Source organism: Aythya marila, assembly GCF_965140915.1.
Source record: "Aythya marila genome assembly, chromosome: 2".
Taxonomy (NCBI): Eukaryota; Metazoa; Chordata; class Aves; order Anseriformes; family Anatidae; genus Aythya; species Aythya marila.
The window spans coordinates 1,330,757-1,357,778 of NC_139043.1; the positions used below are offsets into that span (position 1 = coordinate 1,330,757).

General features: G+C 59.3%; 2 protein-coding genes across 4 annotated transcripts in view; one reads left to right on the forward strand and one right to left on the reverse strand.

The window, feature by feature from the left end:
• Window positions 1-15,119, forward strand: part of SCAP (SREBF chaperone) — a 46,708-nt gene extending 31,589 nt beyond the window's left edge. For all 3 annotated transcript variants that reach the window (XM_082752384.1, XM_082752383.1, XM_082752385.1), the window contains 15 exons: window positions 1,755-1,867; window positions 2,801-2,895; window positions 5,642-5,740; window positions 6,138-6,356; window positions 7,019-7,452; window positions 7,976-8,170; window positions 8,866-9,067; window positions 10,064-10,179; window positions 10,401-10,950; window positions 11,517-11,602; window positions 12,016-12,098; window positions 12,930-13,096; window positions 13,583-13,663; window positions 14,019-14,225; window positions 14,341-15,119. In XM_082752384.1, the coding sequence (XP_082608510.1) occupies window positions 1,755-1,867; window positions 2,801-2,895; window positions 5,642-5,740; window positions 6,138-6,356; window positions 7,019-7,452; window positions 7,976-8,170; window positions 8,866-9,067; window positions 10,064-10,179; window positions 10,401-10,950; window positions 11,517-11,602; window positions 12,016-12,098; window positions 12,930-13,096; window positions 13,583-13,663; window positions 14,019-14,225; window positions 14,341-14,586 (2,893 nt within the window). In that variant the 3' untranslated portion in view covers window positions 14,587-15,119. The remainder of the gene's footprint in view (window positions 1-1,754; window positions 1,868-2,800; window positions 2,896-5,641; window positions 5,741-6,137; window positions 6,357-7,018; window positions 7,453-7,975; window positions 8,171-8,865; window positions 9,068-10,063; window positions 10,180-10,400; window positions 10,951-11,516; window positions 11,603-12,015; window positions 12,099-12,929; window positions 13,097-13,582; window positions 13,664-14,018; window positions 14,226-14,340) is intronic.
• Window positions 15,120-15,144: 25 nt separating this feature from the next.
• Window positions 15,145-26,759, reverse strand: PTPN23 (protein tyrosine phosphatase non-receptor type 23). Its single transcript, XM_082752382.1, has 25 exons — window positions 26,600-26,759; window positions 25,598-25,672; window positions 25,324-25,451; window positions 25,004-25,080; window positions 24,767-24,816; window positions 24,289-24,420; window positions 23,985-24,065; window positions 23,519-23,650; window positions 23,321-23,368; window positions 23,024-23,080; window positions 22,690-22,748; window positions 22,478-22,557; window positions 22,178-22,292; window positions 21,889-21,954; window positions 21,550-21,695; window positions 20,966-21,289; window positions 20,419-20,573; window positions 20,180-20,331; window positions 19,859-20,038; window positions 17,473-19,633; window positions 16,903-17,087; window positions 16,713-16,817; window positions 16,481-16,619; window positions 16,272-16,382; window positions 15,145-16,187 (listed from the first exon to the last, which is right to left on the reverse strand). The coding sequence occupies exons 1-25, from the start codon at window positions 26,681-26,683 to the stop codon at window positions 15,618-15,620; spliced, it is 5,412 nt and encodes a 1,803-aa protein (XP_082608508.1). The 5' UTR covers window positions 26,684-26,759; the 3' UTR covers window positions 15,145-15,617.
• Between the last annotated feature and the right edge of the window lie 263 nt (window positions 26,760-27,022).

Consider the following 27,022-nt stretch of genomic DNA (forward strand, 5'->3'; position numbering starts at 1 on the left):
TCAGCTGGGTTAAAGGAGTCATGATCTTAAATGACAACCTGCTTCTCTTTATTGATTTTAATATTTTATATATGATTTTTTGTCCTAAATTGACTAGCTCAGATGCGAACATTTACATTTTAGATAGGAGAAGCTGATGTGATGGATCCATAAAGCTTCCAAGTGATATCTTCCAGGTTTATCTTCAGATAAGCCCAAGATTCTCCCTGTTCACATACATGCATGGAGTCAGGGAGCTGCAGGAGATGTTTTCTTCGTGATTCATGGTGCTGTTTCTGTTGACTACTAATTAATAATCTTCTGCAGTTGAAGCAACTGGTTAAGTAGGAGATAGTTGAGAGCATTACGGGTTTCCTTTTCCAGACTTTACTGCCTTCTGAAGGGTTACTGCAGCTCGTCTGCAAATGGTGCCGGACAGCAAGTGCTTCGTGCAGGACCGTGTAAGGACAGGATTCTGCAGGAGCATGCCCTTACAGACCTCAAAGTCTTATTTTTTTGATTTTGTATTTAGTTTTGCTTTGAATGGAGCTCTTGCTGTTTCAGCCTGCCATTTGTTCAAGGAGCTGGAACGAAATCGCTGAGCTAGCAGTGATCCCAGACAGGGATTTTTCCCCCAGCTGGACTTGTAAGGGACGGGCTGCTGACAGCCCCACGTCTGCAAGGTTTGTTGAAGCCAACATCAGGTGGCTGTGGGCTCTGGGAAGATGGTCCTTGGGGGCTGTGTACTGGCAGAAAGCAGGAGGTGTTCTCCTGAAACCCTGGTGTTTAGATTTCTTGGCTCTGAGGGATCTGCCAAGGGCTGCGTGTAGCTGCACGCACACACGTTCTCCTCTTGGATCTGCACAGACCAGCACAGCAAAAATTTATCCCCCCCCTGAAAGGAAGCAGCCCTCTTTTTGCTTAAGTTTAGCTGGAGGGAAACGAAGAGATTTACCACGTGCATGGATCAGCTTCTTCTCTCCTACTGGGCTGGGCTGTAAGTAGTTGAAAGAGAGAAAAAAAGTGAGAAGAGAGTTGGATAAAGTCACAGTGATGGCTTTTGGTAGTCTTTCTCTTCTGCTTGAATATATTCTGAAGGGCAAATCCATTGCAGGGCGTATTCTTGAGTCTTGGGTTGAAAATATCCCTGGGAGTGTTTAGTTTGTTCACATCCACATCCACGATGTTCACATCGTGTGTCTTCTTTACAGCCTGAGACCTGGCTGTTTGTTTCTTTGTTTTTGCAAGTTTATTTTCATGGAGTACTTAGCTGTGATTTAGCAGGATCTTCATTGTTGATGGTGGGACGTGGTCCCTACCCTCCTGGTACAATGTTCTCTGGCTGACTGTTCCTGAGGCTGCTGCAGTGGTGCCCAAATCCATCTTTTTGATTTTCACCTCTTTGTGGAGACTTTGTCGTAGAGACTCTTTGAGGGGCGCTGTCCTTTGGGGCTCTTCTTTGGGGACCCAGGAGTTGGATTTGATGATCCTTGTGGATCCCTTGCAACCCGGATGTTCTATGATTCTGATTCCTGACCCTAAGGAGCATCGAGACTGATTTAGTGGTTGTCTACAATGGCTGTTTTTCAGAAAATCAGGCAATTTTGTAAAAACATTAATATCTATCCAAAGCAGATGAAATCACACCTCTCGCCTCAGCACAGAATAATACTGCACAAGAAGGGATTTGGCTAAGAGCGATTGATAGTGTTTGCTGTTCACTTTCTTTACCCAAAGATCTCATTCTCATTTTTTTTTCCCTCTGTTTCCCCCAGAGAGATATTTCCCTACTTGGTCGTGGTGATTGGCCTGGAGAACGTGCTGGTCCTCACCAAGTCGGTCGTCTCCACGCCTGTCGACCTGGAAGTGAAGCTGCGCATCGCCCAAGGTATGCACCTGCTCTGGGAAAACGCTGAGAGAGAAAAAAAAACAGGGAAATTCCAAAACTGGGAGATGGGGAATTATCTTTATCGTGGTCTGTAGAGGAAACGAGGACTTTGTGTGTTGAATATGAATCGGTGATTGTATTCTTAAAGTCTTTTGTACTATTTTTGTTATTTCTAAGAACTAACATAAGCCTCTAACAATGGGCACTGCTTTTTAAGATTCTTGACTGAAGCATTGGCAAAGCAAGTTTTAAAAAGTGTTAGTAAGAGAGAGCTGTGTCTCCTGGTAAGGATATTTAGTGCCTGTCCTCGTGTCATGAATATTTTAAGTGCAGTCCACGGGTCGTAAGAAGTTCTGCTGAGGCTGTGACCAAATTATTGTCCCTGTTACAGATACACTCTGCAGCTGCATAGGGATTTGAGTACACTCAAACCATGGATAAATGTAGTTTTCAAACTTAAAAGACATTTATAGACATGAGAGATTCTGGAGTGATCCCCAGAAAAATCTACTGAGCTTTGAAAATAAGAGTGCTTTGTATCCTAGATCAAAAACAGGACTCAAAAATTCACTGATTCCTAACTCGTCTGAATTCCTGTGTTGTCCTGCTCAGTACCCTCAGCCTGCTAAAATCAAGGTGGTTCTGTGAGCTGAGTCTTCTTCAGCTCCCCGTGTAGTTGGAGAAAAATCCATCTGCTGCTCTGGGGCTGGATGATAACCCGGCTGATAAACACATTGGAATCTACAGGCTGATTATAAACAAATACCCAAAGAGGTCAGCTGAATTTTAGCCTAAAAATGCCCTTTTTTGTCTGTTGACTATAGGGGCCTAATTTTAAAGAAGGGGAATCCAGGGAGGAGTCCTTTCAGCTCTGCTCACGCCCGCTCACTAGGGAACAGTCTCCTTTTACCTGTCTGCATGTTTTCTCCCCAGGCCTGAGCAACGAGAGCTGGTCAATTATGAAGAACATGGCCACAGAGCTCGGGATCATCCTGATCGGGTATTTCACCCTCGTCCCAGCCATCCAGGTGAGTTCTGAGCACTTTAAACACACAGGACAGAGGCTTGTGGCCCCTGCACAAACACAGGATGCAATGCTCTGCTCTCAGCCCTCTTTTTAAGAGCACCCAGCTGCCTCTCAGGGCTTCTGGGGAAGAAGGGAGGGATCGTGTGCCACGGCAGGGATGTGTCTCCTGGGAGCAAATCATCCTGGAGCCTCACTGCTCACAGAAAAGTGCCACAGAAGTGTCTGTAGTAATGGTGTTCTACTCTAAGAATACACACAAAGCAGGGTGTGTAGGAAGAGGAACGTGATTTGTCAATGCCAGTTGATGTAAGTGGAGTCAGGAGCTTTATCTGCTATTTATTTGCCTCTCGGTCTCACAGATGATACTGTCTAACACAACAAACCTTATTCTCTGTGGCTTAGCTGGCGTTACTGTGGCTGAGTAGCAGAAGAGGCGACTCAGGGAAATGCCTCCCTTTCCACTCTGGTTTCTCCAGGTGGTTTCGTGCAATCCCAAAGGCTCCTCCCTGCATCTCCAAGCGTGTCCCAGACCCCTTGGCAGTGACCCCCTCTGTCTGCCCCATCATTTTGAGGCCTCTCACCCCCAGAACAAGGGGCTGGGCCCTGTGCTCCTTTCTGTTTGTGCAGGGGAGCTTCCTATCACGGAGCTGTGAGCTCGCTAATCCCCTTCAGCAGTGGAGGAGAAACCCAAAACCAGTGCAGGATCCCCTCTGGGGAAAGGGTGGGCGGTGTGTTTGGGGCTGTCTCACCGGATTTACAAGCCTTTGGGTTTTTTACAGCCACAGACATCACAGTCTCTGTTCCAGGGGTGAACAAACTGAAACCTCAAAGAACCATCCAGTAGATTGGCCGTGCTGTTGGGTCTAACACTGAAAACGGTGTCAAGGTCTGGAAATTTCTAGCACAGATTTGAGCAGGTGCAGGCAGCAAGGCAGCAGCATCTGCGCAGCTGAAGGCCAGCGCTGGCCGCGCGTGGGCTGAGCGTGTCCTTGCTGTGACATTGGGGAACCACCAGCAGACAGACTGCAGATTAAAGTGAATGATAATCTCAGAAGATTAAACAGCCAGGTTGAACGGGAGCGTGGCGGGCTGAACTTCACGGTCCTTGAGCCTCAGTGGCCAAGAGAAGTTCAGCAAGAGAGGAGCTCGAGCAGAATTCCCCAGGGTGCACCCAGCCACGTGTCCTGTCCTAATTTTTTTTATTTGAAGCTGATTGTAGAGGTTGCTCAGGTCAAACACCAGCGTGACCCACCCTTTGGGTGTAAACTGGGCTCATTCCTAGGGTCTTTTAGCTCCTCGTCCTGGAAGAGCAGCACGTCCCCACAGCCACACGTTGCCTTTATCAACGTGTTCAGCTTCAGGTGAGAAGTGGGCATACACCATAAATACCTCCTCGTTGTGAGGAACCTTTCGTTGCAGGGGTTGGAGCCCCCCCCTTCTCCTTGCACCGTGGCTCTGGTGGTCCCAGGACGCTGCAGGGACGTGTCCTGGGTGCCCGTCCTGCATTCCCCAGCTCCTCCTGGAGCTCACCCGCTGAAATCGGGTTCGGGTCTCGCTGTAGGGGGTGCAGAACCCAAGCATAAGAAGATTTCAGATTCCCAGGGCCAGCAGTTTCAGACAGCTCTAATCCTCAATGGAATAAGTGGGGGTATTAGTGGAATTAATATTTAAATGCAGAGCTTGCCGTTTGTGGAGGTTTTTGCTGAGTGGAATCCAGCTGGGTGCTGCTTTCCCTCTGTTTTTCTCCTTTGGAGAGGAACCTGGGCTGTGTTTTCACCCCCAGAACGTCTGCGGGGTGTTGTGTTTGCTCCCCAAACCTCCCGAGGAAGGGCTGAAGCTGCGGTCAGAGCCTCGTGCTGGTTTTGCTGGGAGGTCTGTTGGCCCCAGCGTTACTGCGAGAAGCTGGGGAAGACCCAGGCAGGAGGGGGACAAAAACGAATCTGTTCTGCAAATGGGGCTGGACTCTTCGATCTCCTCTTTAGCCCCAGGTTGCTGCTGGTGCCTGCTTTCGCTGTGCTTGATCTCTCCGAGTCCCTACATCTCCTCTGAGCCCTGACAGGTCGTGGCAGCGCCCTTATTTCTGCATTATTTCCTAATTTCTGCAGTGGCACCTGCTGGGGAAGCGCAGCATGGCAGGGAGCTCAGCGCCCATCCCTAAATAAGGACCCAACCCTAAATAAGCACCAGCTGAGGGTGTGATTTACACAGCCATGGTTTAGCTGGAGCCCTGGAGCTCCTAGTTGTGAGCACGGGGGGGGTACAGGGGCTTCGGTGGTCTTTGTGTGGTGGGAGGACACCCGGCTGAGCCCCGTCCCACTGCTCCTGGAGGAGTGTTCCATCAGGGGGAGGTTTATTGGTGCAGGGAAGGAGGTTTATTGGTGCAGGGCAGGAAACCAGCACTGCTGGGGGCTCTTTGGGCATGCGATTTGCACACACCATCAGGGGGCTGAGAGCTTTGGGAGCAGGGACAGCACCTCTGCTGGTTTCTCCTGGGACTCTTTGATGTTTTATGGCTAAGAACAAAAAACCTGGATGTGAATAAACGTGCTCCTGAGCTCTCACACTGCTCTAACACCAAGCTTTCAACCATTCCAAAGCCCCGATGGCAGGACTGTGGTCGGTAAAACACACTCGGGCCCGTGCCCTGGGCAGCAGGGTGCTGAGCTGCCCTTTTCCTGGCGTGGGGATATCCACCCCGTGTCCCTGAGCTGCTGGAGCTGATTTTTGTGTGTTTGTGCTGCCCGCAGGAGTTCTGCCTCTTCGCCGTGGTGGGCCTGGTGTCCGACTTCTTCCTGCAGATGTTCTTCTTCACCACCGTGCTCTCCATCGACATTCGCCGCATGGAGGTGAGGACGGGCTGGGAGCACGGCCTCGTACCGGGGCTCCTCCTGCTCTGCGAGCCTGCCCTGGGATTTGCTCCCTCAAAAAAAAGAAGGAGTGAGCTGTAAAAATGTCCTGGGACACGCGTGCAGGGATGGGGGACCCTTGGGTATGTAAAAAGGCAGATTGTGGGTATGTGGGCTGGGAGGGGACGCGGTGAACAACGTGGTTGGAAGGAGATGTGGTGAAAAACATGGTTGGGTGCAGAAGGAGACAGCAGAGGGAAGCTGGCTGAGAAAGAACCGAGGTGAAGAACGCATCAAAGGGCGGATGGGGACAGATAACAGAGTCCTAGCTGATCCCGTAGATCCTTCCCGAGCTCGTTTTTCTCTGTTTTCCTGACTCCTGCTTCTCTCCTGGCAGCTTGCTGACCTGAACAAGCGGCTGCCCGCAGAAGCCTGCCTGCCCCCCGCCAAGGCCGTCAGCCGCTCGCAGCGCTACGAGCGGCAGCCAGCCCTGCGGCCCGCCACCCCCCACACCATCACCCTGCAGCCCTCGTCCTTCAGGAACCTGCGCCTCCCAAAAAGGCTGAGGGTCATCTACTTCTTCGCCAGGACCCGGCTGGCCCAGAGGCTCATCATGGTAGGCAGCGTGGTGGTGGCTCCCCTCGGGTCCCACTGGCCTGACCCAAACAGGCTTCCGGGGGAAAATAATAAAAAAAAAATCGATATTTTTACACATTCTTGTTCTCCTGCGAGGCTTACACACCCCCACGGTGAATAATACAAGAAGTTCTTCCCTCAGAACATCCCTCTGCATGCATCAGCTGCAGGGCTTTGCTGTTTGCCTGATGTTTAGGAGGTAGCAGGCAATTTTCTGCTGTTTGCTCTGAGATATCTCTGCATAAGCAGATCTTCAAGGAACTGTACGAGGGGAAAGAGAAGGTATTTACGGAGCAGAAGTCATATTTGTTCCTGCAGGCAGTGTGGGACGAAGGCACGGAGATATTTCTCTCCATGAAAGACAAATTCTTTCACTTTTCTGGGTGTAAGAGGGACACCAGCTCCTGCCTCTGCTTGTCCCCAGTGCAGTCACCACCAGCAGGCTGGGGCGGGGAGCTCACAAAGTGGTGCTCAGGGGTCACCATAAAGGATAAGGAGCTGCCTGGAGCACGACCCTAACCGAGGGCAGGGCGCTCCCCTCGCTGGGGGGCTGCTGATCAGCTCAGCCAGGCGGTGATGGGGTTGGGGCAGCAAGAAAAAGGCCGAGCACCGAATGATTTTGTCTCCTCTCTCCTCACGCAGGCCGGGACGGTGATCTGGATCGGAATCCTGGTCTACACGGACCCCGCTGGCCTCCGCACCTACCTCACCTCGCAGGTCACCGAGCAGAGCCCCCTGGGGGAGGCGGGTTTGCCTCCCATGCCTGTTCCCGGAGGGGTCCTGCCTGCTGGCGACCCCAAACTCGATCTCTCGGTCTTCCCGGCGGACCCCGTGCAGCTGTCGGAAAACCAGACGCAGCAGCGGGAGCAGAAGTCGGGGTTGGATTCCCTGAGCAGGCTGGAGGCGAACCAGCACAGCTGGGCCCAGGGACCCGAGGGCAAAGGGAACGGGCAGACGGAGCTCGGGACCGAGGCAGAGGTCACCTGGGGAGCGGAGGATGAGGAGATCTGGAGGAAGCTTTCCTTCAGGCACTGGCCGTCCCTCTTCAGCTACTACAACATCACCCTGGCCAAAAGGTAAGTGCCCTTCTGCCCTTCGTCCTCCTGAGTTAGGTGATTTGTGTTCCACGTGGCTTGCTCCAAAAGTGCCTCGAGGAGCAACCTATTCAACAGGCTCTCCTGGGGTGCAGAGGTACCAAGCTGCTGGGCTGCTTGTCTGAAAATAAGGGCTGTGTTTCTTTTTTTTATGCTTTTGGGTGTATTCCCTGCTCGTGACCCTCATCCTGGCTTGCATTTTTTTGGAGGTGACAAGCTCAGGTGACTGGTATGCTTGTCTGTAAGTGATGGGGGTGGTATGTGTGAGGAACAGAGACACTGAACAAACCTCTGGGTGATATCTGCTGGCCTCCAGCGTACAGGAAACCAGAGCAGATCACTTTATCTTCACTTAAATCAAGATGATCCACCCGATCCCATCCGTAGCTCATTCCACTGCTGGCAGCCCGTCCTGGCTGCTGCTGAGAAGTGGAGCCGAGTTTGGGGTTTTTTGTCTTCCTTGTGCTTGCTGTTCCTAAGCTGTTCTTTGCTTCCATCCCTTCAGGTACATCAGCATCCTTCCAGCCATCCCGGTCACGCTCTACCTGAACCCCCAAGAGGCTTTAGAAGTGCGGCACCCCCAGGAGGCCAACCGCTACCACCCCTTCCTGGCTTCGAGCGGTGCCAAGCTGGGGGCTGCAGCTCAGCCTGACCAAGCCTCCCCCAAGCTGCAGGGACACCGGGACATCACCCTCTACAAGTAAGAACCCTTGACACAACCTTGATACCATGCCTCAGCTCTCTGGAGACGCAGGGGGCTCTTTGGCTGCTCGGCTCTGCCCCAAAAAGGGGAAAAAGGGGAAAAAAAAAATGCATCGCAGAAACGTCGTACAACTGTCACACCCCGACCGTTGCACAGCTGGTCACACACGTTGAGGATTTGGCTTTGATGTATTTTAAGTGGATGGTTTTAACGGTGGTGTTAAAGCTGGTACTCCTAGCACACACGTTATGGGGTGTATCCATGGGAAACAGGAATTTTTCGGGGGGATAAATGCCATGATCCAACCTTGGTTGTTAGATAAATCTCCCGCGCAAGCAGAGAATTTCCTTTCCTGCTGAGGAGACGAGCTCCCAGCTTGCCACCTGCATCTGCATCCTCCTTGGGCTGTGTTGAACACACTTTGTATCACCCTGATCCCCACGTAGCATTTTTTTTTCTTTCTTAACTGCGTGTTCTTCATAGGACAAGTCTGAAAATCTCATTCAAATCAACGTTTTCCTGTAAAAACAAATCTTTAATATTTCAGAAATCATTATAGCTTGTTGGAAGTTTTTTCTCAGCTGAAAACCTCGGACTTTTTGGCACGTGTTTGTAGTGTTTCAAACACTTCCCGTGAACTGCTGATGGGATCTTGAGCTCACCTTGTTCTCTGTGTGTCTCTCTCCCCACAGGGTGGCTGCGCTGGGCCTGGCCTCGGGCATCATCCTGGTCCTGCTGCTCTTCTGCCTGTACAAGGTGTTCTGCCCCAAAAACTACGGGCAGAACGGGCTGGCCCACAGCAGGAGGAAGCGGGGCGACCTCCCCTGCGACGACTACGGCTACTCCCCGCCCGAGACCGAGATCGTGCCCCTGGTTCTCAGGGGCCACCTCATGGTAGGTCGGGCAGGCGCAGTCGTCGTGAGAAAGGCAGCTGGGTGACGTGTGCCACACAGCTTTATTTTCTTTTTTTTCACTTAAATAACGGCCCTCGTGAAAGACAGGCTGGGTGTTTAGCCCGAGAGTAACACAGCCGTGGAGGTTAAGAGCAGAGGCTCTGGATGGGTACATTTTGGGGTCTCGCAGCATGAAGTTACCTGCAGGGCTTTCCCATTCCTTCCTGGAACTTGCTCTGAGGTTTCTGCAGTCGCTGTTATTCCCTCCTCTGTGTAGCCAACTGCTGCCTTTATTGGCTGGGCTGATCCAGCTTTCCTTGCTGGGGTAGCTCTGCATTCCTGTTATTTAATGCCTACTGAATATTTTTTTCTTCTTTCCCAAAAGCCAGTGGGTAGGTTTGAGCAGTCAAATACTGTTTCCAGTGCTAAAAACATCCCTGGGTGTCCACAGGAGTGCACTGCAGCTCAGCTCCCTCATTTTTCTTGAGGCAAAAGATTCTCCTCCCTGTTGGGAAATGAAATAAAGCGCTCAGCCCCCAGTCAGACGGAGGATGAACAAATATATTGTGCAGTGTCTTCCAGATGAGCTGCCCCTCTGTCCCTGCGGAGCCTTTGTCTGCTGAGTGCCGTTTTATTTCTCAGACTGCAGCATTTGCCTTTGTTTTGGGTGTCCCTGCAGCTCCTATCCGTTTGTGTTCCCACTGCATCATCCGGGATGATACAGTGGGAACAGACCCAGCTGATCCGGCGTCTTTTTGGGCTGTGTTTATCAGGGAAGGGGAAGGCAGCTGGGTTCTGGTGTGTTTTCAGCAGTCCAATGCACAGCCAGGACTTCAGGCGACGGGTCTTTTTCTCAGAGTATCCAGAGGTTGCTAAGCCAGCCCTGGCGTTTGGACGTGGAATTTATCACCTGTCCGGTGCCTCAGCCACGCGCACGGTGGCTCTGAGAGTGCAGAGGCCTGGCTGGTGCTCAGCTCTGCTCCTCCTTCCTTCCCAGGACATCGAGTGCCTGGCTAGCGACGGGATGCTGCTGGTCAGCTGCTGCCTGGTGGGCCAGATCCGGGTGTGGGATGCTCAGACCGGGGACTGCCTCACCGTTATTCCCAAACCGAGGTAAGTGATTTCTCTGCGGTCGCTCAGCAGCCAGCACAACCCCTTCTGGAAGAAATCAGCAGCCACAGTCCTCGGGGCAGCCTGGATCCCTGCCATACCACGCTTGTGCACACTCATTCTTGCTGTCTTTGTGGCCGGGGCATCCCTGTCCACCTGTGCCCATCCCAAATTCTCTGAGGCGGTGAGGACGGGAGCGCTGACCCCCTGGTGCTGTCTTGCAGGTTGCGACGGGACAGCAGCGGCGTTTTTGATTACCAGGAGAGCTGGGATCACAGCCCGGACGGCAAGAACAGCCTGGACGACTCCTTTGAGAGCAGCCACCAGCTCAAGAGGCTGCTCGGCCCGCCCCAGCCTCCCCTTTTCTGTGACCAGCCGGACCTCACCTCCCTCATCGACACCAACTTCTCCGAGCAGGTGAAGGTGCCCGAGTCGGAGACGCGGCTCCGGGCTGTGGGCGGGCGCCAAAAAGAGGCTGGCTACGACTTCAGCAGCCTGGTTGGCAAAGTGTACGAAGAGCACAGCACCTCCAACTGCATCGGCTTCACCGGCCTGCCCGCCCCGCACGGCCAGGCTGGGTCCCGCTCCCTGGGCTGCGGCAACGAGGAGGGAGGCTGCAGCAGCCGCAGGAGGAGCCTGGGGGACGAGTCTTTCACGGCCTTTGACAAATCATCGCCGCTTCCTTCCTGGGGAGGAGACTTGGAGAGCTCCGTCTGGAGCCTGGACCTGCAGGGGAACCTCATCGTGGCCGGCCGCAGTAACGGGAAGCTGGAGGTAAGGGACAGGTCCCATTCCTCTTCTGCACCGAGCAGCTCGGTGCTTCAGCTTAGTTCTCGTTTAGAACAACGCAGGAATTGTGGTTTAGTGCCTGTTGCCACCTAAAACGGATTTCCTAAAGTACTTGAAACAAATTCTCTTTGCTCAGTGCTTTGCTCATCGTCTTTCCTTGTTCTTTAGCACTGCCAAACTTCATTTCAAAGGAAGTTCTTAGTATAAGGAAAAAAAATGCCTCAGTGTTAAATAATAGCAGTGCTTTTTGAGGCTGAAGAAGCTTAAAGACCGCCACGTCGTTAGGTAGCGTTACTCGTTAACCATGAAGCAAAGTGAGATGAGAGGGAACTCGACAGGAGAGACACGGGTTCTGAAGCAATTTAATTGGAGACGATACCTCCAACGAGAAACTTTCAGAAACAGTTCGATTTGAGCTTGGTTTTTGGAAATTAAATGAGAATCTTTCCCTCAGGATGACAGCAGCCTGCCCTGCGGCCGCTCGGTTTCACAACCATGCAGGCTCAGGGGCCTCCTGCTGTTGCTCACACTTTAACTCTTCCTCCTCCCAGGTGTGGGACGCCATCGAGGGCACCCTGCGCAGCAGTAACGAGGAAGGGCAGTCGGGCATCACGGCGCTCGTGTTCCTCAACCACAGGTGATGGCGTCGGTGCTTGGTGATCCCCACGGGGAGGAGAACGTGGCGTGAGCCAGGCTCCCAGCTCCGGCACTCTGCTGGCTCTGCTGGCAGCTTCCTTCCCACCTCTCCACCTCATGCAGAGCGTGGTGGGGGCGAGGTGTCCTGTGCCCCGTGCTCCGGGGCTGTTCCACACGTGTGTGCTCAGCCTTTCTGGTGGCTGAGGATCCGGAATAATTCTGAGAGCTGATGCCTTTGGGTCACCACTTTCTGTTTGCTGTTAATTAAGAAGCTTTTCCGTCTGCTGGCTGATTCTGTGGCCTGAGCTCGACGCAATGTCCAAGTCCCCTTGCAGTCAGGGGTGGCGTAGTTTGGTCCTGATGCTCTTTGCCCTGTGAGGAGCTGCTGCTCACGCGTGTGCATTTCTCCCCCAGGATCGTTGCTGCCCGGCTGAACGGCTCTCTGGACTTCTTCTCGCTAGAAACACACACGTCCTTCAACCACCTGCAGTTCCGAGGTAAGCGGGCATCTCACACCCTCTTCAAAAGCTCCTGTAATCATGCTCTGCTCCAAAAATCCCTGTTGCAGGATGCCAAACCAGACGTTGCGCAGAAATGAAGAATAATTTGGGAATTCCCTGTGGAGCTAAAGCATTTGGAGTGCTCGTCTTCTCCAGTGCTTAAGTCTGGAGGCTGGGGGACACATTTTGGTGTCAGCTCTTCCCTGTACCTCGTTCCTCTCCCACCCCACACTTAATTAATTGCTCATGCAGCAAGGTCTGGTTTTGTTTGCACAGCACAGAGCCCCACGCAGCCAGGAGGTAGCACAAGGCTTCGGCACAGCCACACACAAATTAAAACACCTTTGTGTGTTGTTTTTTGTTCTTTTTTTTGTTGTTGTTTGTAATGCTGGGGTCATTTGAGTTCTTCATTTGACCTCACTTGAGCTCTTCAGGGATCTGTCCTGCCGAAGTTGTAGGGCGCCGATTCCCAGCAGGGAGCTCTGCTGCTGAGCTGGGTGTTGGAGACGCTCGCTCTGTTTTTTTATCATATCCCGGGACAGTTTGGGTTGTCAGGACCTCAAAGCCCACCCAGTTCACCCCCTGCTGTGGGCAGGCTCCCCTCCCACCACACCAGCTCGCTCAAAGGTGCTTTGCTTCAGCAGCTGTAGCTGCTGCTGGCGTCAGCCAGGGTGGTAAGGTCGGACCAGGCTCAATTTCTCCCCGAGTTCAGCCCCGAGGCATCCCTGATTTGGTCTTTGGGTGATTTTGGCCTCTCTGGGTGATGTTGGGCACTGACTTTGGGGCGTCGTGCTGCCCCGAGCACTCAGCCGTTTGTTTTGGCCGCAGGAGCCCCGAGCAGAAGCAGCATCCCCTCCTCCCCGGTGTTCAGCAGCAGCGACATCATCACGTGCCAGCTCACCCACACCGTGTCCTGCGCCCACCAGAAGCCCATCACGGCGCTGAAAGCCGCAGCGGGACGCCTGGTCACGGGCAGCCAGGACCACACGCTGCGGGTAAGGCTTTAGGGCTCCCTGCACGGCTGCTCTACGTGCTGGGGGCACGGCCTGTGCCTGCGGGGAGGCTGAGGGTGCACTCCTGCAGCTCCCAGCTCTACTCTGGATCTGCCTGGATCTGGTTCCTCAGCGCAGTGAGGACAAAGCCCTGCACGAGGCAGCTTCCTAAACAGAGCAGGAGCTCCTGCTGAGGGCTGAGCGACTTCATAAAGAGCAATATCTGGGTTCTGGGTATTCCTCTTCCCCTCGTCCTTTCCAGCAGCAGTCCTTTCCCTTCTGCCACGCTCCCCCTGCCCCGTCACTGCCCACCAGGCATTGCCCTCACCCCCTGCAGCAGCACCCAGGGGGCTCGCTGCCCTGCTGCCGCGAGAGGGGAGGGCAGCGAGGGGGGCCGACCTGCGAGCTTCGTTAGCAAGAGCTAATTAGCTTCATTGCTTCATTAGCAAGAGCACGAGGGACGCTCACATCTGCCCTTCTGCCCCGCAGGTGTTCCGGCTCGAGGACTCGTGCTGCCTGTTCACTCTCCAGGGCCACTCGGGAGCCATCACGGCTGTGTACATGGACCAGGTGAGGCAGCAGCTGGAGGAGCAGCTTTTATTTATGGCTCTTCCTTTAGCCAGAGGCACCCAGGTCTGCGCCCTGTCTTCCTGCCCTCCTGGGGCCCAACCTTCTCCTGGAGTGGGATTTTTGTTTTTTGCTGCGCTGTTACCCCCAGCCCACGTACAGAAGCAGTGAAAACGCTGAGCCAGCAGCTCCGTTTTCCCTCCCACGCTTTCCTTTGGCAGCCCGGGATTGCGCCCAGCGCGCCGGCAGCGTTTCCTTGTAGGATCACCCTGCGTGTTCGGGGTCCGAGGCGCTGTGGGGTCAGGATTGGGGCTGCCCGCCCTGCCCCGAGGTGCCTGAGCTGCTCCTGTCCTTGCAGACGATGGTGCTGGCGAGCGGGGGCCAGGACGGTGCCATCTGCCTGTGGGACGTGCTGACGGGCAGCAAGGTGAGCCACATGTACGCCCACCGCGGGGACGTCACCTCGCTCACCTGCACCACCTCCTGCGTCATCAGCAGCGGCTTGGACGACGTGATCAGCATCTGGGACCGCAGCTCGGGCATCAAGCTCTACTCCATCCAGCAGGTGGGTAGCGGGGAAAGCTCCGGGGCGCTCGGAAAAGAACAGATTCGAGGTGAAATCGGGGCTGAGCCCCTTTTGGGGTGGCCGAGTGTGCTTACGGTGCTCTGTTTCCTCGCAGGAGATGGGGTGCGGAGCCAGCCTGGGCGTGATTTCGGACAACCTGCTGGTGACGGGCGGCCAGGGCTGCGTTTCCTTCTGGGACATCGGCTACGGCGACCTGCTGCAGACGGTCTACCTGGGGAAGAGCAACGAGTCGCAGCCCGCCCGGCAGATCCTGGTGCTGGAGAACGCCGCCATCGTCTGCAACTTCGGCAGCGAGCTCAGCCTGGTCTACGTGCCCTCAGTGCTGGAGAAATTGGACTGAGGAAGAAGAGGAGGAGGAGGAGGAAGAGGAGGAGGAGAGGCAGGTGCTGGAGCCTGGAGGCGAAGCATCACATCTTCCTCGCTGCAGCGTGACACGGAGCTGGGTTTTTGCTGCGTTAAAACGTGTCCAGGACGGAGCCCTCAGCGCAGCGGGGCAGGAGGAGGCCCCCGCATGCAGCCCCACGTGCCTTGGAGCGCGGGCTCCGTGCTCCAGCAGCCCCCGCCCCTATTTATTTATGTGCTGTATATAGTTATTTATTCTGGCAGGAGGGCGGGGGAGCTGCAGGCCGTGGTGGAGCTGCCTCCCCCCTCCTCACCCTGCCCTTCCTCCTCCTCCTCCTCCTCCTCCTCCTCGTCAGGGGAGGCGTTTCTCAGGTTGGGCCTCCCTGCGGAGGGGACGGAGGCACCCACGGGGCTGGGGAGAGGGGCACGGCCCAGCGACCACCCCACGCCCTGGCAGGGGAGCACGAGTTTTGCTTCCACGCCGCCGCTGGCCGCTCGTGGACCCCTGCTGATTGTAGAGGTGGGAGGGGGCGGCTGCAGGGGGGAGGGAGGGAGGCTGAAGTCCCCCCCTCTGCGCCCGCGCGGTGCCTCGGGTGGCCTTAGCCCTGCTGTACGCTTTGTTCTGTACAGTGGCAGCATTTTTGTACCGGATCGTGTTTTATAATGTGTACAAAGACACCCCCATTAAACGGAACTAACCCCCCCCGAGGTTGTCCTGGTGGTGAAACGCTCCCCAAGGCCCTGTCCCCAGGGTCATGGGGACAACGCGCGGGGAGGGGACGTTTTTCCAGACCCCGCACAGCGCCAGATCGACCTCTTTATTTTAGTAGCAAAGAGCTGAAAAAGTCAGTTCGAAGGGAGTGAGAGAAAGTGGCGGGCGCCGTACACCTGTACAAAGCTTGGGGGGGGGAAGGCAGGGCCCCCCCTGCGCCCCCCAACCCCCCCAGGGGCCAACCCAGCACCCTGGGAGGGGGGAGGCCGGGGGCTGTGGCTGTAGTGCAGGATTTTGGGGGGTTCCAGGCCCCCCCCTCAGCTCTTGTTGAGCGTCCAGAGCGGGTCGAGCATGCTGAGGGGGTCGTCGGTGGGCCGGGGTCCCCGCAGCCCCTCGCCCGTCTGCGCCTGGAGGAAATTCTGCTTGTTCATCCGCTGCTTGCCCTTCAGCGACGCGTCCAGGGTGAAGGCCTCGGGGGTGAGGGAGGCCAGCAGCTCCAGCGAGGAGGAGGAGGGAGCGGAGGCCGGGGGTTGTGGGGGCTGTGGAGGCCCCGGGGGGTCAGCCGGGGGGGGTTTGGGGGTCTCCTCCTCCACGTGGTTGCTGCTCTCAGCCTCAGGTAGGGGCTCGGGGGGCGCTGGGGGGGTTGGCTCAGGGATTGGGGCGGTGCTGCCATCCGTCACCCCATCCAAAACGCCATCGGGAAGCGCTGGCAGCACCTCCGGGGGGGCAGAATCAGGCATGGGGGCGGGATCGAGCCCCCAGCCCCCCCCAATTTCTCCCCCTGCTCCCGTGGGCTTGATGCTGAGCTTGGCGATGGTGGCCTGGATGGAGCTGATGGACAGGTCCCCCCCCAGCACCAGGTCCTGGGGGTCCTGGTGGAAGTAGAGCTGCGAGGAAAGAGCCCCGTGAGCCCCCGGGGGGGAGTGGGCACTGTTTTTTATCCCCCCCCCATCCCACCTCCCTGCACCCACCTTGGGGGACGTGCTGTTGGGGGGCTTGGGGCCGGGCGTGCCCACCCCGTGGCGCTGCAGGACCTGCTCCGCGTGCTGCAGGACGGCCTCGTAGCAGAACTTGAGGTGGAGCTGCGGGGATGAGAGCGGGGTGAGCACCCCCCCCAGCACCTAGGGGCGCACCCCCAGCATTTAGGGGCACCCCAATACCTCCCCCCTCACCCCGTTACCTTCTCCTGCAGCATGTGCTTGCGCTGCTGCCGCAGGCGCTTCACCAGCTGGGGCAGGTCGGGGATGCCGTTGCCCGCCTCCACCTCCTGCATGGCCGCGTAGAGCAGGCAGAAGGCGCCCGTACGGCCCACGCCGGAGCTGCCAGGGGAGACCCGACCCCATCAGGCACCCCACAGCCCCTAGAATCCCCCCTTTTTTGCCCTAAAAACCCCCCCGCCGGGTGCCGCTCACCTGCAGTGCACCACGATGGGGGTGTGCAGCGGGCGCTGGTGCAGGTAGTGGCCGTGCACCTCCTGGATGAAGCGCAGGAGGCTCCCCTTGCTGTCGGGCAGACCCCTGGAGGGGGTTGAAGGGGCTTTTAGGAACCCCAAAACCCCTTCCCCACGCCCCGATCCCCCTCCCCATAGCCCCGTTAGCGTACAGCTCGGGCCAGGAGGTGAACTGCAGGTGGACCACGGTGCGCTTGAGGCTCTGGTCGCGGTACTGCAGGGTGATCATCCGCTCCACGTGGGTGGGGGTGGCCTTCAGCCCCGTGAGGATGAGGGTGACGGGGCCCTGCACCACCGGCTGGCCCCGCTCCGCCGGGAAGTACCGCAGCACCTTTTGCTGAGAGGAGGAGGGATATAGGGTCAGGGGGAGGGGTATAGGGTCAGGGAGGGGGATATAGGGTCAGGGAGGGGGATATAGGGTCAGGGAGGGGGATATAGGGTCAGGGAGGGGGATATAGGGCCAGGGAGGGGGGAATAGGGTCAGGGAGGGGGGAATAGGGTCAGGGAGGGGGGAATAGGGTCAGGGAGGGGGGAATAGGGTCAGGGAGGGGGGAATAGGGTCAGGGAGGGGGGAATAGGGTCAGGGAGGGGGGAATAGGGTCAGGGAGGGGGAATGGGGTGGCTCACGGCACCCCTTAAAGGCTCACAACACCCCATTGTGGGCATCAAGAGAGGTGATGAAGCCCAGGAGCTGGGATTTGGGACCACGCTCGGGGTTTTACCTTCTCCAGCTCCTGCTCCGACACCAGCATGACGACGACGGAGACCTTCTGCTCGTAGATCATCAGCCAGAAGTCGGCGGCGGTGCCCAGCAGCGGGGCCTGGGTGGCGATGACGGTGGGGCAGTAGGGCGAGAGGTCCTCCACCCGGCTGGCGTTGATGTAGTCGTCTTTCCCCGAGCGCAGCACCACGCGGTTCCTGTCGTAGGGCATGATGTCCTGGTGCCGGTTCTTCATGGAGTAGCAGCGGGCGATGGCGATGGAGAGCTGCCGGGCGTCGCGTTCCTGGGCGTCCTGCAGCTCCTTCCACACCGCGTCCAGTTGGGTGCCACCACCGCCACCGCCACCACCAGCGGTGCTCGCCGGGTGCTCCAAACCCTCCAGGAGCCCTCGGAAACGCTGGAGCTCAGCCAGGAGGCGCAGGACCCGCTCGGGTTTCTCGTAGGGGTCCTTCTCGATCAGCTGCACGGCTTTGGGTTTTTGGCCCTCTTTGGCGTCCGCCTTGGTGGGCTGCAGCAGGGGTTGGCCCACGGCCGCCTTGGAGCCCCCGTGCTGGCTCTCGGGGCTGGAGGACAGCAGGTCGTCGGTGGAGGAGCTCTGCCGCTGGAATTGGGGCTCGCCGGGGGGCAGCGAGGGCGGGGGGCGCTGGGGGGGCTGTAGGGGCAGAGGGGGCTGCGGGGAGGGGGCCGGGGATGGGATCAGGGGGCCCTGCACCGCTGTGGGGCCTTGCAGCTGGCTCAGGACGGGGCTGGGAGAAGGGGCGGCGTGGGGGGGGGCGGATTGGGGGGCGGGGGAAGGCGGGGGGGGCCCCATGGGGGCAGGGCTGGGGCAAAAAGGGAGGGCCGGGGAGCTGGGGGGGGGCCCGGGTTGCAGCCCCCCCAGGGCGGGGTGGAGGGGTTGGGTTGGGGGCACGCTGGGCCCGGGGGGTCTGGGGAGGGGTCCGGGGAAGGGGAGGGTCCCCGTGGGGGGGGGGAGGCCGTGGGGGGGCAGCTTGTCCTGGCCGGGCAGGGGGTAGAGCTGGGGGCACAGCGGGGGCTGGGGAGGGGCTGGGGGGGGCTGCAGCTGCCCCACGGGGCCGGAATAGGGCTGCTGGGCAAATTGGGGGGGCAGCGGGGGGCGGGCAGGGGGTTGGAAGGGGAGGGGGAGCTGGGGGCGGGCTGGGGGGAGGAAAGGGGCTTGGGGGGGGAACTGTTGGGGGCCCCCCAGGCTTTGGGGGCGAGCTGGCAGCTCCATGGGGGGCTGCAGCTGTGCTGGGGGGGTGAAAGTGGGGTGGGGGTGCTGCCCGGGGGGGAAGGGGTGCCCAAAAGGCTGCTGCAGCCCCCCCGGGGCGTAGGGGAAGGAGGCAGGGGGGGCAGCGGGGCGCTGGGGGGGCAGGAAGCCGGCGGGGGGCACGGTAGGCCCCTGATTTGGGAGGCGGGGGGGGGCCGTGCAGCTGGAGATGGGGGCCTGGACGCTGTCCACGGTGGTGGTGGCCGGGCGGGGGGCTGGGCCCTGCTCGGGGGCACCCATGGGTGGGGGCTGAGCACCCCCGGGGGCCGGCCCCATAGCTGGGGGTCTGGGGGGGGCGGCTGCAGGCAGCCCGGCTTGGTTGACCCCGTAGGAAACAGCGGGGCCGTGCTGGGGGGACGAACGTGGGGGCAGCACGTGGGGCACCCCATAAGCGGGCTGGGGCGGGCCCCGGAGCAAGGGGGCGGCCGGGAAGAGTTGGGGGGCAGAGGAAGGGGCTGAGCTGGGGGGGGGGACGGCGGCTTGGGGGGCAGAGGGCTGCAGGAGCTGCACCGGGAAGGCAGCGGGGGCAGAAGCGGGCACGGGGTAGTGGCCGGGGAGGGCAGGGAAGCGGGCGGGGTTGTAGGGTTGCAGCGGGGCGCTGGCCGGCCTGGCCGGGGGTAAAAAAACCTCGGGGGGGGCCGGGGGGCGCAGCCCGGCTGCCAAAGAGGGGTCGAGGGTGAGAGCGGCCAGGGTGGAAGGGGGCAAACGGGCCAGGTGGGCGGCCAGCACGTCGGGGGGGAGGCTGCGAAGCTCCTCGGGGAGATCGGCCAAGCCCAGGGAGCCGAGCGGAGCGGCCTCGGCGGCTTCGGGGCCGCCCCCGTCCAGCTCCGGAGGTTTCTTCTGCAAGGCAGGTTTGGGGGCCGTGGGGCGGGGGGGCGGCTGCTTCTTCAGCTCCCTGAAGTGGGAGGGGGTAGGAGGAGTCAGGGAGGGGCTGCCAGCCCTAAAAAATCCCCCCTCCTCCAGCCCTACAAGCCCTCAGCCACCCTACAGCCGGCCCCGACCCCATAAGCAGCACCCAGAGGTGCTTCCCACCTCGCTGGGGTGTCCCAGCGACCCCAGAGCGGGGCACGAAGCCCTAAATCCCCCCCCAAATTTGCAGAAGCGGGGGGGGGGCACTTACTTCTCCAGGATCTGCTGGCGGTTGGCTTCGGCAGCCTGGCAGGCCGCCCGGGCTTTCTCCAGCAGCTTGGCAGCTTTCCCCTCCAGGTCGGTGTAAAAATCCTTCCCCTCTTGGGATTTCTTCATCAGGTCCTCGTAGGCTTCGTAGGAAGCCACCAAGGTCTGGACGGTGGTGTTCCACCTGGGGAGGTGGGACAGAAAGCTGAGCACCAGGGCTGGCGTGCAATTAGCAGCAAGCCCGTGCGTTAATTACCCTTTGTGTTGTGTTTCCCGACCCCACAGAGCCCCCCAAAACCCCACAAGCTGCTCCCCCCGCGCTCACTTGTGCTCCACCTCGGCCAGGGCCTTGCGCACGGCCGCGTATTTGACATTGGCGTCCGTCAGCGCCTTGAGGACGTTCTCCTGGGCCGCCAGGTTCTGCTCCAGGTACACCTTGATCTGGTCGTATTTCTTCAGCTGCTCCTCGAAGAGTTTCTGCAGGGAGAAATGGGGGAGTTGAGGGGCTGCGGGGAAACTCCCCCCCCCCCACAGAGCCCCGGGGAGGTGGCAGGAGGAGCCCACCTTCATCTCGGAGCGGTCGGCGGTGACGAGGGAGGTGGTGATGTCGTCCTTCTGGATCATCTCCCGCAGCTGCTGCTCCAGGGACAGGCGCTGGTCCCGCATCTCCTGCACCTTCACCAGGATCCGCTTCAGGTTCTGCAGCACCTGCTTGTCGTCTGGGGGGGGGGAATTGGGAACATTCAGAGGGCGCGGCGTCCCCAAAACCCTCAAACTGCTCGTGGGGTGGGAAGCGAGGGCTTGGGGACAGCCTGCAGCCTGTCCTGGCACACCCAGGTTGGATGTTTGAGCCTCTGCTGGACTTATTTTACCCCCACGCCGTGATCTCAAGGTGCCAGGATGGCGATTTGGGCATTTTTGGGGGAGAAAAACCCCCACAGCCCGCCTCGCACCGCCCCACGCAGCAGGCTGATGCCCCGAGAGCGTGGCTGATGTTGAAAAGAACCCAAAAAACGCACCGGGGGGGTGCGGAAGCTGTGCCCCTCCCCACCTCGGGGCACGAAAACGATACCAGGGGGGCGCAGCGAGGCCAGGCGGGCTCCCAACTCACCTTCGGTCAACGAGGGCGAGGGCAGAGCCGCCCGGACCTGCTCCAGGGGCCCGCTGAGCAGGCGGAGGTTGCCGATGTGCAGGTTCATGGCTTTGTGCAGCTCGGTGTTGGTGAAGCTGGCCTTCTCGTGCACCTCCAGGTACTTGGAGCACTCCTTGCTCACCTCGGCCAGCCCGGAGGAGGAAGGAGGCGGAGGGGAACCCGGCGGGGCCGGGCCCTTCCCCAGCAGCTCCTGGAGTTTCCGTTCCTGGGCTTCGTCTTCCTCCAGGAGGTCTCGGATCTCCTTCAGGGAGGCTTCCACGTCGGTGAAAACCCCGGAGAGGACTGGGAGGGAGAGACAGAGGATGGGAAGAGCTGAAAAAGTTCCCTGATCCCCACCACAAACCCTCCTGGCCCTCATCTGCTCCAGCCCTGAAGAACATCCCGCGAGGAAGCACCACGTGCCGTGAGCAGCCACCAGGAAGTGTGATTTGGGGAAAAAAATTATAAAAAGTGCTGAATTTGTGAGTGGGGAAGCCGTTTCCGACACCGAAACGCAACCAGGGCACGGCTCCGTGTCCCGTATCCCCCCCCCGGGCCCTTACCCTGCATGGACTGGACGAGGTTTTTGACGGTGTCGGGGCGCACGCTGAGGGCGGCGCACTTCTCCATCAGGACGGGGGGGATGTGGCTGTACATCTCCAGGTTGTCCACGGTCTCGGGGTCCAGCTGCATCGAGTCCATGAACTGGCTGCGGGCAGGAACAAAGCCCTGAGAGGCAGCAGAAGCTCCCCCGTCAGCCTTCTGGGGTTCCCCAACCTCCCCGCCCCAAAGCAGGGGCTCTGAGGACCAGTTATCGGGGCCTGCTCGGAACTGGGCAAACTGGGAGCTCGCAGCAGGGTGCTGAGAGGGGAGGGGAGAGGCTGGGTGGGGCTCACACGTACTCCAGGACTTCGTTCTTGGCTTCGATCTTGGCCATCACGTCCCTCAGCAGCTTGGCCTTCTCCTCGCTGCAAGAAAAAAATCCTTTTAGGGTCGGGATGGGATATGGGAAAGCACCAGGACGCTGCAGGAATCAGCCCGGGGACATTTTGGGAAGGTTTAGGTCCCTCAGGGAAAGCCCTGCAGCTGGTGTGGCCCCCTCTGGACCCCGTTAAGAGGCCTGGAAGCTGGGCTGAGGCACGGGTTCCTTCCTCTGCCCTCTTTTGGGGTTGTTCCCTGCCCGGGACCCACCTGTAGAGCGAGGAGGCCTCGTGGGCAGCCATGGGAACCAGCTTGGCGAAGATATCGGGGCCGGTGACAGCGGGGTCCGTGGGGTTGACGGGGAGAGCTTTCACCAGCGGGGCACCTGCGGTCCCAAAACAAACACCTGCTGACCCCAAACCTCCACGGGGACGCTCCTCGGGTCCCAAAACCCCTCCTTGTGATCAGCACCTTCACCCCAAAAGCTCCCAGGGGAGCAGGGCGTCGCCAAACCCCACTATTTGGGGTTCCCTGAGCGTGCACCCCGCCATCAGCAGCTCTCAGCCTCACCTTTCACCGACTGCAGGGTGTCCAAGGCGGGCACAGCTTCGTGGTAGATGAAATCGTTGTCTTTTTTGGCCGAATTGTACCTAAAAATGAGACCTCAGGATGACAGGAAGCAGGCAAAAAGGCCCCAAAAGCCCCAGACCCCAAATGAAACCGCTCCCTGGGGGTTTCTGCCCCCCTCCCCAGTTGTGTCCGGGGGATTTTTGCACACTCACTTGCCACCGATCACGTCCATGGTGAACCTCAGGGCTTCCTGGACGGTTTCGGGCTGGCCCTACAGAAACAGGAGTGAGTGCAGGTGAAGTAGGGGGATTGCTGCTGCCCCCATACCCCGAGCACGCCCCACACACAGCAGCAGCCCCTCCTCGGGCCCCAAAACAGGACCAAAACCCTCAGCTCCACACCCAGGAGCTGCCGGGCGAGAAACCCAGGCAGAATCCAGCCCCTCAGGCAGCCCCAGATCCCCTGTCCCACATTTTCCGGAGGAGTTGAAAGAAAAAAAACAAAAAAACCCAACAATTCCTGCTGCCAGAGGGAGAAGGAACGCACCTTTGCCAGTTTTATAGCCTCGTTGAGTTTATCCAGGGCGCTCTGGAAGTAAATGACCTGTGGGGAGAAGAAGAATTAGTCCCAGGTTTGGGAGAGGTGCTGGAGATGGCACAGAAATTCAGTGCCTCTGCCCTGCACGGAGCACCACCACCACCCCTCGAGGGCTGCAGCTTCCTTCAGGGGCTTTCCTGGTGCCCCTTTCCTGCTTCCCTCGGGGCTGTGGAAACCCCAGGGGGGGTGAAAATCTCCTCCGGGGCTCAACAGGACCTCGACCCAGGCTGCCACAGCTCTGCTTACCCTTTCCCCAAATTTCTGCTGCTCCTCGGCTTGTTTCCCCATGTGCAGCTGCAAAAAAAAAGAAGCGTCAGAGCTCCTCGTGGAAGGGAAATCACTCAGCCAAGAAATTCAGCCCCCCTGAGCCCCCCCAGATCCCGTTTGTTGGCCGTGAGGGGGGCTGAGAGCGAGGGGTGCCACCCCCCAGCCCCAAAAACTTACGTGGGCCACGGCAGCGAAGTAGTAAATCTTCATCTGGACCAGTTTCTTCCAATCTTTCTGGATTTTGCCCAGCAGCGAGGCTGTTTCTGAGTTCTCCAAGGCCCTGCAGGCCTCCTTGTAGTAATCCACCACCTGTGGGGTGCAAGGGGGGGGGTTTTGGGGTGCCCCCAAAGAGCCAGGCCCCCATTTGAACCGAGAGCAGCCCCAGGAAGAGCTGGGTTGGGGCAGGTTTGGTGGCACCGGGCTCGGTTTGTCCAGCCGGCGGGTGCCCTGCTGGTCAGTTTGGGTTAAAAACGGGTTAAAAATGGTGTTCTAAGGAAATCTGCCACCCTTACGCCTGCCTTGGAGGAGCTGGGGGCTGCTCAGGGCTTGCTGCGATGCCACAGGGCCCGGACAGCCCGTCCCCAGGTGTCACCTGGCAGCTGTGACAGGAGTTGAGCACGGAAAAGATCCCCCAAAAACTCACCTGGGCACTGATCCGGGCCACGAGGAAGCTTTTCCTGTTGTCCAGCATGGATTTCTCCAGCAGACACTCCTGCGCCTGGCCCTGTGGAGGCAAAACTGGCTGTCCCCACGCTCAGATTCCTCTGAAATTCCCAAATCCCTCCTGTAGCCAGCACCAGGACCCGCTAGTTACAGCCCCTTTGACTTGAAAACCCCACAGGATGCCCCAAAAGCGTGGCACGGAGCCCTGCTGCCTCCCGAGCCCACCCTAAAATCAGCAGGAGCCGCCCCGGGGGCAGCCAGGAGCCCGCTGGCCCCTTTCCTACCAGCATGAGGTTGATGTTGAGGTTGAGGATCTGGTGGCTCATGTCCACGCTGTAGGAGTGGGGGAAGTGATCCCGAAGGTAGGTGAAGGCCCCGGCGGCGCATTGGAAGTGGGTGCACGAAACCTTCATGCCCTGGGAAGACAAAAGAACGTGTTAGGTGGGCACAAACCACGCCAGAGGGTGGCTGGGAGGAGCCCGAGGGCACATTTGGCCTCAGAGCAGCGACACAGCAGGAGGCAGGGGGATAAAATCCAGCTCAGAGGGGCTAAAACGCTCCCTGCGCTGCTCACGGGCCCCCCAAGACCCCAAAAAGCAGCTCCCAGAGGCCGAAAGCTGAGTTTTGAACCCAAAAAGCTCTCAGGGGCGTGCATTGATGCTACAGCCGAGTCCTGAGGGCTGTCAGCACGTGGCTGCTGGCCCCCAGGGGGAAAAAAAAACCCTTTTTAGGGATTTCTAGGGGCTGCTCGGGGGCTCTTACCTCCTCCGACACCCTCTTGTCCATGGCGCCCAGCATGGAGTGCAGCGCACCTGCGGGGAGAGGAGCAGGGCTCAGCGGGCTTAAAACCCCAAAACCCAGGAGTTTCGCACCAAATCTGCGGGCAGCTGGCTCCAGGCAGAGATATTCAGCAAAGGGAAGCCCCAAACTGGCAGCAAACCCCCAGCACCGAGTATATAAGGCCCCCCCAGGGGGCACAGCCGCGTTTCTGACCCTCACCCAGGTTGTAGAGGATGCAGGCCTGCTCGTACTTGATGTCCTCGTGGGTCACCGTCTTGCCCGAGAAGATTTCGGTCCTGCAAGGAGAGAGGAGGGGGCTGCTTACCCCCTGCTCACCTTCCTGGCGCTTCCTCAGCCCCCCCAGAGCCACCCCGGGGGCATGGTGGCATTTTAGGATGTCCCCAGGCCACCCCAGCAGCAGGGGAAACCGGCCAAAAAGCGCCACAACAACCAAAAGTTTGGAATTATAGGACTTGAGCCCCAAACGTCAGGGAAAACTGCACCCCAGGAGGGCAGGAGGAGCTCCCCACGGCCCTCACCAGGCGATGGGGACCGCGGCCTCCTGCTCAGCACCCATCGGGATCCGGCTCTGCAGGTAGTGGAGCTGCCCGAAGTATTTCCTCAGCGTGCTGCAGCCCTCGAAGTCCCTGGGGACGTTGACGGCGTTCTAGAGGGGAGAGAGAAAGAGGGAGGGAGGAGCAGGAGGCAGAAAACATCGGGGCCGTGCAGGGAGCGAGCTGTCACCCAGCTCCCGTGGGCAAATGGGGGCGATTTGGGGCCGAGCCCACCCCGGGAGGGGGGCAGGGGGCTCACCTGCCGCAGCACCTCCAGCTTGCGCAGCTCCTCGTTGTAGTTCTCGGGGTTCTCCCCGTAGTTCTTCAGGACAAACTTGGAAGGGGAGGGGGAAAAAAACAGGTGAGGGGGTGTGACGGAGCGCAGAGGTGTTCATAAACACCGGGGGAAGGCAGATTTACAGAGAAGATTTAAGTTTCCCTCCATGTACAGGCATGGAATAAATCCCTGGGGGAGGCAGGATGGTGCTGAGCCGGCTGCGGGGCCTGACTCAGCCACGGGGCGGCTCCCGGTGTCACCCCGTGCCACGCCCGGTGTCACCGCACAGCTCCTCTGTGGCTGTGGCCCCCCAAAAAACCCAAGGGCAGGAGGAGGTGTGCCTGCCAGGAGACCCTGCCCGCTGTGGGTGAGGAGCTGCCTCTGCTGGGGGGCTCACGGAGGGGTGGGAGCTGGCCTGCATGGCAGCAAACATCAGGAGGGCTTCAGAAACGCACCCCCACAGCCAGGTTGGGATGGAAAGCTCAGGGGAGGTGATCCCAGCTCTGCTCCCAGCATCTTCCAGCCCAGGGACAGGCCCCCAGCACCGCGCCCTGCCTGGGAAGGGCTCAGCACCGACCCTGCCTCTGCAGCTCCTTGCTCAGAGGCACCGCGGAGCCCCACACTGGCCCTGTCAGCACGCAGCAACACCCTTCAGGAAGGGAAACAGGGACGAGGCTCCCCGCCAGCCCCCGGGCAGCTTCCTCACGGCTCCTCAGGGCTCCCCTTGAGGCCTCCTGCGCGAGGAGGAACCGGGCCCAGAGGCCGGGACCGGCAGAGGGCGGGACGGGAGGCCGGCCACAAACCTGCCGACTCACCCCACACCCCCCCTCACCCTCCCCCACCTCCCCTCACCCCCCCATCCCCCCCCACACCCCCCTCAGCCCCCGGGCTCCCCTCACAGGCCTCAGCCCAGCCCCAGGCCTTCCCCGTGACCCCCCCATTACCCCCCTGTTCCCCTTCCCGCCCCCCTCCCGTCCCCCTCACCTTCTTAACGGCGGCGTTGAAGGCGAACTCGCCGGCCTCCTTCAGGTCCAGCCAGATCATGGGCATGCGGGGCACGGCCTCCATGGCGCCCGCCGGGCCGGGCCCGGGCCCCGCCGCTGCCGCCGCCGCCGCCACCGGCCCCGCCGCGCGGCGCCTGACGGGAAACCCAGGCCGCTTCCGGTCCCGCCCGGAAGCCACGCCCCCTCCCCAGCGCCGTTTCCATAGCGACTCGCCCCGCCCACCCCGCTGCGGAGCGGGGTTGCCATGGCGACAGCCAATAGGAAAAGGGGAGGTGTTGTCATGGCGACGCTGTTGCCATGGCAACGGGGGAGGATGAGGCCTAGGCCAGGCTTGCGGCCTGCACCGGGCGCTGCCAGGCCCGGCCCGCCCGGGGTCGCTCCTCACGGCCCGGGAGCGCCGCGG